Genomic DNA, 14,828 nt, shown 5'->3' with positions numbered 1-14,828 from the left:
TTTGTTCTAGTGAGTCATGAAAGCAAATAACCTCTAAAATAACTCGCTTCTGAGAACCAGGCGGCAGCGTGCAGGTAGCACTTTACGACTGACAGTGCATCATTGGTTCATCTCAATATTTTCTGATACATTACAGGGTTGCAATGATTTATAGAGTAAACTACCAGAAATTGTCAGAAATGCTGAAGCTACAAAGAATAAAGAACAACATGGTGGAATCCTATTTTCTAGGTTCGAAAAACTCAAACTTTTTTGAATCAGATTTGCACAAGGCTGTAGATAAACTGCCTTCTCGCATCTACACGTTTGTGGCATTACAGCGTTTTTTTTTGTTTTTTTTAATTGCATAGTTCTTTTTATTTGCTGCAATTAGCATAAACTTGAAGCAAAAGAGGTTCATAACAAGAAACATTTGGTAAAAATAGGTTCGCTTATCGATTAATAAAAAAAAATACAGAATCTTTAAACCCTAATTAAAATGCGGGCAAAAGTTTTAGCAAATGGCTCAAGTGGAAAAAGTATTTCAGATGTTTTCCATCCTGAAAAATCTCTCGTTAACGTCTTTCTTTTCATTGATACACCAGTGCCATATTTCAATAGATAATGATGTTGAATGTATTGAATGAGAAACAAGATAACCTTCACAAGACTGAGTTTTTAATGCTCTTTTTTTTTTATGAAATATTGGTTTTTTAAAGAACATTAAAAGAAGCCTTACGTAAGACCTCAACTTTGTAAAAGTTATGCAGTTAAAATTTAAAGATAAGATGATATACATATCATAAAACTAAAACAAAAATAGGTCTGATAAGGAAAAAAAAACCAGATCACCTGTTAAACTTCTCAGTAACAGGTAGTGCCAATTTAAATTACAAAGCAATATTAATTAATTAAAAAAGAAACGAAATTAATGTCGCCGACAATGACAGTGGGACATACGAGATTCTGAAAAGGTCGCCAGTTAATTATATGACCTTTTTAATATAATGGGAACAATCAAAAATTTTTAGTTGATATGACCTTTTGTAAATATTTACTAGTTAATGAACGATCCTTGCATTATTATTAAATTTCGAATTATGGTTTAATACTTTAAATAGAATTTTAAAATCTTTAGTTATTTAAAGTAAGTACACAATTATGTAACTTTAATAATGAAAAGAAACATTAAAAATGTAACAGATTTTTGAAATGACAAAAGTCTAGTGAATCCAAAAAAAAATAGTTTTGTTTACTATTAATTACTCTATCCCTTTTTACTCTTTCCAACTCTCATGTTCTCTCGGTGTGATCCACGAATAAGGTCTGCTACTAAGATATAACATTTTCACTATAAGAATATTCCATTTTTCTCTAAAAATGCTCTTAGATCATTCGATTGAAACAGATGAATAAATGTGGAAAAGAAATTTTGCTTTGTGGAGAAGCGCGAGTGACAATTTTCGAATTGGGCGGTGATTAGATCAAGGAACTTTAGCAAGATGGAATGCGCAGCGTTCAATTCGAAATATATGATAAATATTTCCAGCGTACCTAAATTTAAAACTGAAAATGAAAGTGAAATAAATTTTGAATCCTTCCATAATTTTGAATAGAACAAAATACGAGGGTCGTTTGAAAAGTCCGTGCAAAAATAAAAACTACTTAATTTTTTGGGGTAAACCTTTTTTATTTTTCAACATAGTCTCCTTTTAGGCTTATACACTTCGTCCAACGCTGCTCTAGTTTGTTGATCCCTTCCGAATAATAGGATTTGTCCAAGTCTGAAAAATAGCCATTCGTTTCTGCAATCACCTCCTCGTTTGAATAAAATCTTTTTCCCGCCAGCCATTTCTTCATATTGGGGAACAAATAGTAGTCCGAGAGAGCCAAGTCTGGAGAATAGAGGGGATGTGAAACGAGTTGGAACCCTATTTCCATTAATTTTGCGACCACAACTGCTGAGGTGTGAGCTGGTGCGTAGTCGTGATGGAAAAGGACTTTTTTGTGGGCCAATCGTGGGCGTTTTTCTTGCAGCTCGGTTTTCAAACGGTCCAATAACGATGAAAAATATGCACCTGTAATAGTTTTACCCTTTCCCAGATAGTCGATGAGGATTATTCTTTGCGAATCCCAAAAGACAGTCGCCATAATCTTTCCAGGCCGAAGGAACGGTCTTCGCCTTTTTTGGCGCAGATTCCCCCTTGGTAACCCATTGTTTAGATTGTTCTTTGGTCTCAGGAGTGTAGTGATGTATCCATGTTTCATCCACAGTGACGGATTCTTCTGGAACAGCTGCAAACCGTCCTTCCAACACTTCACACGATTTCGTTTTTGGTCAAGCGTGAGCAATCGCGGCACCCATCTTGCGGATAGCTTTGTCATGTCCAAATGTTGATGCAAAATATTATGTACCCATTCATTCGAGATGCCCACAGCACTAGCAATCTCACGCACCTTCACTCTTCTGTCATCCATCACCATATCATGGATTTTATCAATGATTTCTGGAGTAGTAACCTCAACAGGGCGTCCAGAACGTTCAGCGTCACTTGTGCCCATATGGCCACTCCGAAAATTTTGAAACCACTTATAAACTGTTCTAATCGAAGGTGTAGAGTCACCATAATGTTTATCATGCTTCTCTTTAGTCTCCTGAGGCGTTTTGCCTTTTATAAAGTAGTTTTTAATCAACACACGAAATTCTCTTTCGTCCATTTTTTGAAAATCACTCGACTTCCTCGATTCAAACGAACGCCAAACACAAAGAAATAGACCGATCTGGCTGAAACTTGGTGTGTGTTCTTCCAAGAGATGCTACTAACTAAACGTAACCTCGATACGCGCCAGTGGTGCTATCTCTCTGACTTTGCACGGACTTTTCAAACGACCCTCGTACAGTAGAGAATTTTATTTTAAATCGATGGCTTTCTGTAAGTTGCCTTTCAAAATTCAACAATAAGTTATTTGATGGTTTCTAATTCATTCAAAGAAGGCGAGCTTTAGGCCAATAATTTTTCAGAGATCTTTATTACACTAAATACTCGTCATATTTTTTTGTTTAGGCAAAAGAAACAAACAAGTTCAAGTTGAGTTTTATTGTTTCATTCATTAGATTAAATAAAGATTTTTGTAAATAAAATAATAAATCTCAACAATTTTAGAGCCTCTCTGTAAAGTAGATATATGATTGGAAATGTTCGCAAAATGTAGTTTTTGAGAAAGGAAACACTATTTCGAAATTATAAGGCACAATCTTTATGTTTTTGTAGCTGGAAATTTATTTTTACAATATGGTAAAGATGAAATATTTGTTCAAGAGAGGTGTAAATCAGTGCCCAGGTGTTTTTGAGGTTAGAATAGTAAAAATAAAACAAACCTGTGGCAGCGTATTGTAATCGACAGCCTTGGTGACTGACAGAAAAGAATCTTTGTCCGCGTACAGCCATACTCCTACAGCTAGCAGTGTTCCGCCGCCCAACTAGAACATAGAACATAAATAATAATATATATATTGGAATATTTTTGTTCAAAAATATTTATTTAAACATCTATAATGTCAAAAACAACTTCTAAAAATAATTCTGCCTTTTTTTATTTCTCTTTTACTTTTTCTTTATTTTCTTCTATTGTTACTTATTCTTATTAACCAGTTAAGCGTGGAATTTAGTTTTTTAAAAAAAAACAAAGTGTGCGGAATTAAAATCAGACAATGACGTGTATACACGTCGAACGCAGGACAAAACAATCAAAAGTTTACAACGTCCGTAATAGTCACTGCAAGGCGATTTTTTCTGCAATCTCTGGGGGCTTGAGATTACAGAGCATTCTGTGCTCATTCAAAAATCTTGCACCGCTTTACGTTATGCTTTGCCTAGTTAACTAGAGGGACGCAAGAGCTTTTTACAAGGAAGAAAAGAGCTTTTTGAATTCTGTGCAAAATGAAATCATGCTCGTACTGAGATCTGAATCTCTATCTGAGGTAAAAACGTCATTACATAAGGGTTGAGAGCTACTATTTGTGTGCGTAATTCCCCAATCTCTAATGCGGAGACCAAACATGTACCAACCACTTATCATTTGGCTGACTCCCATCGCAGTTCTATTGGTAAGATAAAGGAAACATCCTGCCAAAAAATATTCTAATTGTATTTTATTAAAATTTCGTGTTTTTATAGTTAATGGCAATTTTATATTTTTCACAACGAGTATACACATCGAACGCACCGTAATAGAGATTTGGTTTGACGTGTATACACTGGTTAAGAAGAAATAAGGCTGAGAAAATTAAAATCTGAAGTAAAACATATCTTTCTCTTTTCTTGACGGAACAAAAAAAGGTTTCTGTCCGAATGTTCGTACAAACAGAATAGGACACTAGTTCAGAAGGGTTGATGAACTTAAACCATAGGTAAGTCCATCTGTGCACAATAGCGTACCTGTAGTAAAAGGAAATTAACCTCATGAGAATACAAAGTAGATACTACTACGAAGAGGTTGATGAACTTGAGACGAAAGGTAAGAACCATTTCTGCACAAAGCAAAACCTTTAGTCAAAGGGTCTCAATCAGTGGACTAAGACCCGTTCTCTAATGTTTAATTTATTATTAACTTTTCTTTTTGATTAAAAAGATTTATTTGGGTTTAATAACACCTAACGTAATGTGAAATAAAGTAATCGCCTATTTTATGAGTGCGGGCTTTACGTCTAACTACCAAAATTAGCTACCAAAAACTTTACTATTAAATTCTCATATAACCCATTAAATAATAGCCAAGGCCTAGACAGGGAATGAAGCCACTATCACAATACATCTTAACTTTGCCTTTTTCAATGCACGAAAATATTTTCATCCTCGGATAGTAAGCTACAGGAAGTACTGGAGCAGAAACCATTCTCCATTTGTTCCAACTTCCGTTCTACAATGATTCACCTTCTACTAACTAAATCCTTTATCACATGACTTACTGCTACCAGAATGAATGCCACCTTCAAGGGAATCCAAATGGATTTATTTTTACCAAAATAGGTACAAAATTTGTAGGAAATTAGAAGCACTTATGTTTTTCATGGGTAGGTTGTCAAAATATAAATTCCTAAATCGTGAATAGAACTTATTCTTAAACAGAATTAGATTTACAATTTTTTATACAAATCCAAACAAATAGAGGTCCATTTTAAAAGAAGATAGTGAACTAATATAAAATATAAAAATCAATAAAACTGAAATGTAAGGAGGAAAGCAATAGATTTTATAAACTCAGCCAAATCGAACTAGAAAACAACTAAACTATGAAATTACTTCTTGTAAAAGAATATAAATCAAACTGTAATAAGATTAAAAATATTTTAAAGAGATAAAAAAAAAAAAGTATTTATGATTACTTATGCTAAAGTATTGTTTCATATATTATCTTCAAATTTTGATGTTATTAAAAACAGGTCGTCACATTATTTTACAGAATTATCGTAAAGAAATTGTTCTTAGATGAAAACGTATCACTCCAATTCGTGAGAATATCCAAAAACTGAACCATCCTGGAGGTAAACTGATATTTACTGATGAAATTTCGTTAAGTTTTAGTCCTAGGGAGGTACTGTGTACATTCTTTGAATAGTTCACTAAAGGAAACTACGAGGGTCGTTTGAAAAGTCCGTGCAAAAATAAAAACTACTTAATTTTTGGGGGTAAACCTTTTTTATTTTTCAACATAGTCTCCTTTTAGGCTTATACACTTCGTCCAACGCTGCTCTAGTTTGTTGATCCCTTCCGAATAATAGGATTTGTCCAAGTCTGAAAAATAGCCATTCGTTTCTGCAATCACCTCCTCGTTTGAATAAAATCTTTTTCCCGCCAGCCATTTCTTCATATTGGGGAACAAATAGCAGTCCGAGGGAGCCAAGTCTGGAGAATAGGGGGGATGTGAAACGAGTTGGAACCCTATTTCCATTAATTTTGCGACCACAACTGCTGAGGTGTGAGCTGGTGCGTTGTCGTGATTGAAAAGGACTTTTTTGTGGGCCAATCGTGGGCGTTTTTCTTGCAGCTCGGTTTTCAAACGGTCCAATAACGATTAATAATATGCACCTGTAATAGTTTTACCCTTTTCCAGATAGTCGATGAGGATTATTCCTTGCCAATCCCAAAAGACAGTCGCCATAATCTTTACGGCCGAAGGAACGGTCTTCGCCTTTTTTGGCGCAGATTCCCCCTTGGTAACCCATTGTTTAGATTGTTCTTTGGTCTTAGGAGTGTAGTGATGTATCCATGTTTCATCCACAGTGACGAAACGACGCTTAAAGTCCTGCTGATTTTTCTGGAACAGCTGCAAACCGTCCTTGCAACACTTCACACGATTTCGTTTTTGGTCAAGCGTGAGCAATCGCGGCACCCATCTTGTGGATAGCTTTGTCATGTCTAAATTTTGTTGCAAAATATTATGTACCCGTTCATTCGAGATGCCCACAGCACTAGCAATCTCACGCACCTTCACTCTTCTGTCATCCATCACCATATCATGGATTTTATCAATGATTTCTGGAGTAGTAACCTCAACAGGGCCGTCCAGAACGTTCAGCGTCACTTGTGCCCATATGGCCACTCCGAAAATTTTGAAACCACTTATAAACTGTTCTAATCGAAGGTGCAGAGTCACCATAATGTTTATCAAGCTTCTCTTTAGTCTCCTGAGGCGTTTTGCCTTTCATAAAGTAGTGTTTAATCAACACACGAAATTCTTTTTCGTCCAATTTTTTGAAAATCACTCGACTTCCTCGATTCAAACGAATGCCAAACACAAAGAAATAGACCGATCTGGCTGAAACTTGGTGTGTGTTCTTCCAAGAGATGCTACTAACTAAACATAACCTCGATACGCGCCAGTAGTGCTATCTCTCTGACTTTGCACGGACTTTTCAAACGAACCTCGTAAAGCTGCAAAGACGTTTAGAAGTCATTATTGCTCCTTAATATGTCTCAGATAATTGTAATTGCCCTTAAATTAAAGAAGGCAGGGGGAAAAATAATTTTCTTGAATTATTTTTAACTTAAGTCCATCCTCAAAAAAGGATTAATATCTTTTCTTTTTCTTTTTAATAAACATAATAAAAGTTTTTTAAAAAAAGGCGTATAAATACAATTTTTTTTGTTATTCTGTATTAAAAGATGTTTCATACAGTCATAAATTTACAAGACAAGATAAAAATAACCATAAAAGTATTAAAAGTAAAGAACAATAAAACGAGAAACTTCGAAAAGAAATAAAACGAGGTGAGAATTATGTAATTTAATGGGAGAAATTGGGACGGTAGACTTCAATGACGTAGAGTTAGTGCAATCAAGAATTAATTGGTGAATCATAACAGTATTTTTGTAATTTAACCGCTCACTCATGAAAAAAAGAACATGAGTACACATATAAATATTACATAATTGTTTAATGTTGACTTATTAGTGCATTCCCCCCTCTCATTAATTGCAATCATTAATTATAATCTCTTTTTTTTGAACATTAAGGAACTTTCTGGATTATTTAGTAATTTAAATTGTCCTTATCTCTTTGAATTAGTCCATAAATTTCTTCGAATATGCCAATACTAATTAAGGTTTGTGTTTCTTTATTTTTTTACCTTATACATTTTACAACCAATAAAGAAGCAAAGTTTACGTATGAATATTTTTTTGTAAAGTAAAATAGATGTAATTTGAATTTCCGCTACTATTAGTGTGTTTATTGTAGCTAAATAAAAGTGATCTTTCAATAGAAACGATTTACTAAAAGGTTCTGGAATGTTTAGGACCCAAATACAGTACAACCTCGATTAACCGGCCCTCCGTTAACCGGGATCATTTTGAGTCACATCATAAGAATAACTGGATCGGCGCCGAAACAAAAGTTAATTTTCGGTGGCGACAGGAAAATGTTTTGTCTTCCGATGTAACATAATTGTAGGCGTGACAGCAACTCTTTTGTACCTGATTTTCTTGAAGGGTCATTATCATACATATACGAGGTTCGTTTGAAAAGTCCGTGCAAAGTCAGAGAGATAGCACTACTGGCGCGTATCGAGGTTATGTTTAGTTAGTAGCATCTCTTGGAAGAACACACACCAAGTTTCAGCCAGATCGGTCTATTTCTTTGTGTTTGGCATTCGTTTGAATCGAGGAAGTCGAGTGATTTTCAAAAAATGGACGAAAAAGAATTTCGTGTGTTGATTAAACACTACTTTATGAAAGGCAAAACTCCTCAGGAGACTAAAGAGAAGCTTGATAAACATTATGGTGACTCTACACCTTCGATTAGAACAGTTTATAAGTGGTTTCAAAATTTTCGGAGTGGCCATATGGGCACAAGTGATGCTGAACGTTCTGGACGCCCTGTTGAGGTTACTACTCCAGAAATCATTGATAAAATCCATGATATGGTGATGGATGACAGAAGAGTGAAGGTGCGTGAGATTGCTAGTGCTGTGGGCATCTCGAATGAACGGGTACATAATATTTTGCATCAACATTTGGACATGACAAAGCTATCCGCAAGATGGGTGCCGCGATTGCTCACGCTTGACCAAAAACGAAATCGTGTGAAGTGTTGCAAGGACGGTTTGCAGCTGTTCCAGAAGAATCCGTCACTGTGGATGAAACATGGATACATCACTACACACTCCTGAGACCAAAGAACAATCTAAACAATGGGTTACCAAGGGGGAATCTGCGCCAAAAAAGGCGAAGACCGTTCCTTCGGCCGGAAAGATTATGGCGACTGTCTTTTGGGATTCGCAAGGAATAATCCTCATCGACTTTCTGGAAAAGGGTAAAACTATTACAGGTGCATATTATTCATCGTTATTGGACCGTTTGAAAACCGAGCTGCAAGAAAAACGCCCACGATTGGCCCACAAAAAAGTCCTTTTCCATCACGACAACGCACCAGCTCACACCACAGCAGTTGTGGTCGCAAAATTAATGGAAATAGGGTTCCAACTCGTTTCACATCCCCCCTATTCTCCAGACTTTGCTCCCTCGGACTACTATTTGTTCCCCAATATGAAGAAATGGCTGGCGGGAAAAAGATTTTATTCAAACGAGGAGGTGATTGCAGAAACGAATGGCTATTTTTCACACTTGGACAAATCCTATTATTCGGAAGGGATCAACAAACTAGAGCAGCGTTGGACGAAGTGTATAAGCCTAAAAGGAGACTGTGCTGAAAAATAAAAAAGGTTTACCCCAAAAAATTAAGTAGTTTTTATTTTTGCACGCACTTTTCAAACGACCCTCGTATGTATGTATGTAAAAACCCAATATATGGTGCAATTATTACTGAATCTCTTGGGATTTACGACGGTTTTACAAAAGATCTTACAAAAGACCATGGGATTTACGTGTCGAGATTTCAGTTTTCCCGGATGGGTATAGCCGGAGGTCAGCGCCCGGTTAATGAAGGTTGTACTGTACAAGTTGAATTAATACTGATATACCATAACTTCAGCTCAAATCGTTCAGACTGCACTTTTGATCAAAGTAAATATTCAATAATTAAATTTTTACAAATCTACAATTTAAAAAGTCAGAAAAATTCAAAATGGGTATCGCTACGCAACCTTGCATCAAAAGTTCCCGTTCATTTTTTTTTTAAAAAAGTTTCAAAAACAATCAAAAAGTAGTCTTTAAAGTGCTATATAAATAAATAATTAATTTAAAACGATTTTTAATAATAAAATTGTTAATTTTGGTCTATTGAACTCATTCTAAAGATACCATAGTTGATTTGCTAAATCTTTGTCTTAAACGAATTTCAGTGACAACTATTCTCTCGCTGGTGGTGGATGTCCTACAACTATTTCACATGCTCTCCAAATCCTATCTTAAAAAAAAAGATTAGTCCAAAAAAAGATAGTCGAAAGTCTTTCCTTGAATGCGTCACAACTTTTTATAGATCTATAATCTGGAGAAGTATGACAAAAGTTCAAAGCTACACCTTCTAATAATAAAAAGAAAACATCAATCAAATTGCGTCTCATACTTAAAAAAAAAAAAACAACTCAAACATTGTTTACGTTATTTAAAAGAACAAAGTTGGTTATTTACAAATGTGACCTTCATTGTGCTATAAAAACTTCAACGAACTTGACCAAGTGTTGATTATGCATTCTTAAAAAAAAAGACACAATAAAGATGTCAACTTGATACTTCAAGTTTTTAATGGAAACCAAAGCCACATAAAGACAAAACCACAAAAAACATTTCTGTAACAAATTGGACTACTTAAGAACGATTTGCGAATACTTATTGTCACTGCCTACGTTGATAGATTTCACATTCACCCTAAAAAAGAGTTTACTTGCGAAGATCTCCACTCTTTATGATCTAAGTTAGGGCTTGCTTTTACTAAATATTTAATTACTTAATTTTTCAATTTTTCGGCTGTGCGTCTCTAACATCAAATAGAATTTTTGCTCAGCATTAATTAAAATAGGGAACTACTAAATTCCACAAACTGGTTTGAACGATTTTATTGTATAAAGATGTAAGAATCTCTTCTCGTAAATTCCAAAAAAATTGCATTACGCAACAAAGGATTGTTAAACATTTCAGTACTAAATATAGATTATTACAAAAGACCATCAACTTCACAAAGTACTCGTTTTCATGGCCTCTATTTCCAGAAAGAAGTTAGTTTAAGTTTACTTTTCCAGCTTTTTTTTATTCATTTATTTTATATATTATTGGGTACGAACCATCCTATCCAAAGTTCATAGCAACATCATCTAAACATCTTTAGAGACTAAAGACCTAAAAACATACTTTCACTTCAGCGGTAAAAGAAATAAAAAGTTTTCACCATTTAGACGAGCACACGGAGAAATTTTTTATCAAAACTAGCCGTGTTTCTATCAGAATTTATCAATTGCAATTAACAAAATGAAAGTACGTATTTACTACATGTTAGTCGATCCTCTCTCTTTCTCGCTAATATCTATAAAAATGGATTCATTCAATTAAACAGTCTAGCAAAAGGTAGTAACGCGTGTAAAATTATTGATAATGCAGTTCCAGCAAAGAAATCGATTATTTAAGAGGCCAATGACCTCGGTTAGGCCTAGTTTTTATCACAACTGGAATACTTCCGTGTATAATATTTCTAATATTTTTGGACAATTAACAAAAACTAATCTCAAATCCATTGAAAAGTGCAGTATGAATCAACAAACTTTTGTTTGCATGCACTTTATTTTTAGTAATACAATCTATAGTATATTCTATAATGTTTATTTATCACGATATATCGATGTTCGTTAAAATTTTTGTCTCTTAATTAAATGATTTTGTTTACCATTAAATCAGAATCATTTATCATTTACACAAGTTTAGATGCAGAATAATATTGTATAATTAGATAATTGGTAATTGATAATAGATAGATAGATTGAAATAGATAATTCCTTAATTCAATTATTTTTTTCCAATACTATATTACTGCGTTCTTCGGATAGAATAAATATAGTACAGAGTACAGTCCAGGACATCTGTAAAATAATACCTCGCAAAAAAGAAGGGCTACTCTATCTGAAAGTAGTATAGTTCAGTCTAAAGGAAGTCGAAGTATTTTTTGGAAAGTTACGCAGAAGGATGTAGCAGTGGTCCATCGATGGCCTTGCACTTCCATCGGTCAAAAACTAGAAATCTTTAGATTTAGGAGGAAGGAAAATAAATTTTGATTACAAATCTTGTCGTCCTGAATGAGAAAAATTTGTAGATGAAGGCCTACACCCAGATGATTATAAAGATGCATCTTAGAGTTCTGCAAGCAGATAAGTCTCTTGTGGCTGCGGTGTCATGAGGTATAGATCCCGTCCCTTTTCTAATTCTATTCTCCAAACAGATACAATTTTATTGTTTTGGTTAGTGCTGAATAGTGTTTTGCCTAATTGGGTGTTCGAGATTAGTAACAACAAATAAAAGCAACTCTTTTAATAATGATTTGCTTTGATTACAAAAAATTAAGACAGTGTTCAACTTAAAATCAAATCTATGTGCACAAAAATACAGACACTACCATTTACTAAATCATAATTTTCAAATTGAAAAAGGACAAAATATAAGTTCATAATAAAACTTAATTTTGAATATTTACAATAAGATTGCAAAACTCCATCCAAAGAGCAAATTAAATAAAATCTTTAATGCCTATTTGAGTTTACTATGAATAAACTGTACGCTCTGAATGCTTCAATATACGAATGTATATAAAATTATGAAACTTATTAGAAATTATTACTCACAAAAATGATGAAATTAAACAGGCAGAGGATGTATTTAGCAAAACAGGTGGTGCAGTCCATGTTATAGTCTTCTTCAGCGCTGAGCAGTCCGTCGCTGCTGCTACTTTGCTCTCCTGCAAACAAAGAAATAGAAATGTCAATGACTTGTATCGATATTTTACATTATTGTAATAAAGTAATCGATAGTTATCATTGCGACCGCTCAAGAATGAAAACTTTATCAAATGATTGATAACAATTTTGTTACCTCCCCTCTTTTAAAACATCCAATGAACTGTGCAAAGCAATTCTACATGAATAGGTAATTAGGATAGTGTCTTTAGCTGACAGAAATTATTAATGACTTTTTTCGTCTCTCTCATTAGCATAAATTACAAGAATTCATTTCATTTTAAAACAACAAGAACAGTTTCTTAGCTAATTTCCTGATTAAGGTTTTTGGGCAGTAATTTATTGTTCTCTCTTTTCTGATACAAGGATAAAGAATGCTGCGTGAAACCTCATTGCAATATGTCAAAGAATTGTCAAATCTGTTTTAAAAATGGAATTTAGAATAAAGTGCCTGTATTATTGCGCTTAAAAATAAGCTAAGGTAACCAAAAACTATTTGCTAGCTACAGAATTTAATGTAGCCACTATATTTTTGTATTATCTGGCAGTACTTCTACCAATCCCCGAAAACAGTACAAGAATAACTATTAAATAATCTTCCCAGCATCCAGAAAAATCCTCTTTTACAGGAAAAAAAAAATGTTAACTTTCTACTATGAGAATAAGAGAAACATCTTCAGAAGAACTTACCCAGCTTAAGAGAAAGCAACGCCTTCCTGATTCTCTCACTCTATCTAGCGCTTACCATATTAAAATTTGGAATAAGAAACGCCACTATTGCACCGCACAGTGCTGCAGATAATGTTTATGGAAAGAGAAGCTGAATTAAAGTTAAGGTGACTGGGAAAATCGTCAAGATTTTTACACTCTTCACTTAACAATTTCGATCAAAAACTAATTAGCGATTGTGGAGATAAGTAGCCTAGCAACAATCACCCATATGCCTGTTTTTTTAGTAGTTCTTTTCACTAAATATGAAACAAGTTCGAAGTAAAGATATAATGTTATTTTGGCAATCCACATTCTTCATAAGACATTCTTTTAGCTTCAACTTTAGCTTGGGTAGTTGTAACCTCCTACGATTACAGAACGCTACCCGTTCTAAGAACAAAACTCTTTTGTTTACCAGACATAACTACTCCTATTACACTTTTTATCCTCTTCACTTAGTTAATTCTCTTTCTATAGAACACATCCTGGCTCAGAACATTTGTAAATAATCTACATAAAAACATTCATTTATTATCGTTCGCTACAATAGCCCATTAAACTGGTGTTTTATTTTAACAAATCCCTTAAATATGTTTACCTAATTATGGGTATAAAGTGTACTGAACTTTACCCCAGGAAAGAGAAAGCGCTAAAATCTTTTTTTTAAGTGGCCTAAAACCCTTTTACGGGGCAGGCGACAAATCTCTTCAAAGGAAACAACAATAGAGTTAAAGCAGAGGAGAAGTTAAAGTAGAAAGAAGAGGTTAAATCAGTGATTCCCAAAGTGTGCGCAGCGGGTTCCCGGAGCCAAAATATTGCGTTGAAATATTCAATTAAACAATTCGGCAATTTTCTTGGAATTTCCAATTCTCGAATTTTTGCGCCAACAATCGTGTATGCTGACAAAATTCCAAGAATAAAGCAACTTTCGAGTCCGAAAGTTGTTACCGAAACAGTTGAAATTAGATGTTTTTTATATTACGTATCCCAAGGAAAATAGTATGTTTTCAATTTTTCGCTCTTAAATGAATGGGTAATCGCTTTTGAAAAGGGAAAGTTTTCCAATTTTATCAAGAAAGTCAAAAATTTAGAAAAAATCTTATGTATTAAGGGCGCCGCGGAAAAAAAAAAACGATTATTTAGGGAACCGCAAACCGAAAAAGATTGGGAACCTCTGGGTTAAATGATATGGGCCTACCTTCCAGGTCAAGGGCAGTGGAAGTTAGGCTATTATAAAGTAAAGTAAAGTAATCGCCTATTTTTTCAGGCGGGGCTTAACGTCCAACTACCAATTAAGTATCGTGGACGGAGGTGACTAGCAAACATACTTTATTATTTCTCATTTAACGATTAAATAAAATCCAAGGCGAAGACCGGGAATCGAACCCAGTACCACAATGCATATTAGCTTTGCAGGTCTCGCGAAGTTAGGCTGTTATAACTGGAAAAGATTTTAGGCGTGCCTCGGTTTGAGTGATAAATGGCTTTGTAAGTTGATATAGGTTTATTTTCAGAACTTTGTCACATATAGAGCACAAAAAAATATCTCATTCTTGTAGGATTTTAGAGACAGTATATCCACCACCAACTCGTAGAACGTGACAGCATTGCAAATTCTGTAGGGAGATGACGGCTATTCCAAATCTACCTTCCTTCTGACTGAGCGTCATCATTCAAAGAAATATTTGGCTGTCTGGAAAGTTACTCAGGTGTTGGATGAGGACTATCATTAGATTCTTAA

The 14,828-nt window shown here is 34.4% G+C and overlaps 1 protein-coding gene across 1 annotated transcript in view; it reads right to left on the bottom strand.

The window, feature by feature from the left end:
* The window catches only part of LOC141457772 (tetraspanin-18-like), an 84,505-nt gene that overhangs the window by 47,041 nt on the left and 22,636 nt on the right, over positions 1-14,828 (bottom strand). The window contains exons 2-3 of the mRNA XM_074135019.1: positions 12,266-12,378; positions 3,359-3,460 (exon numbers count right to left, since the gene is read on the bottom strand). Of these exons, the coding sequence (XP_073991120.1) occupies positions 3,359-3,460; positions 12,266-12,378 (215 nt within the window). The remainder of the gene's footprint in view (positions 1-3,358; positions 3,461-12,265; positions 12,379-14,828) is intronic.

The sequence above is a fragment of the Rhodnius prolixus genome, unplaced genomic scaffold (assembly GCF_049639745.1).
Source record: "Rhodnius prolixus isolate KJV_2025 unplaced genomic scaffold, Rpr scaffold_5, whole genome shotgun sequence".
NCBI classification, from domain to species: Eukaryota; Metazoa; Arthropoda; class Insecta; order Hemiptera; family Reduviidae; genus Rhodnius; species Rhodnius prolixus.
Note: the sequence above shows the minus strand (reverse complement) of the source record. Positions and strands in the feature narration are given on the sequence as shown.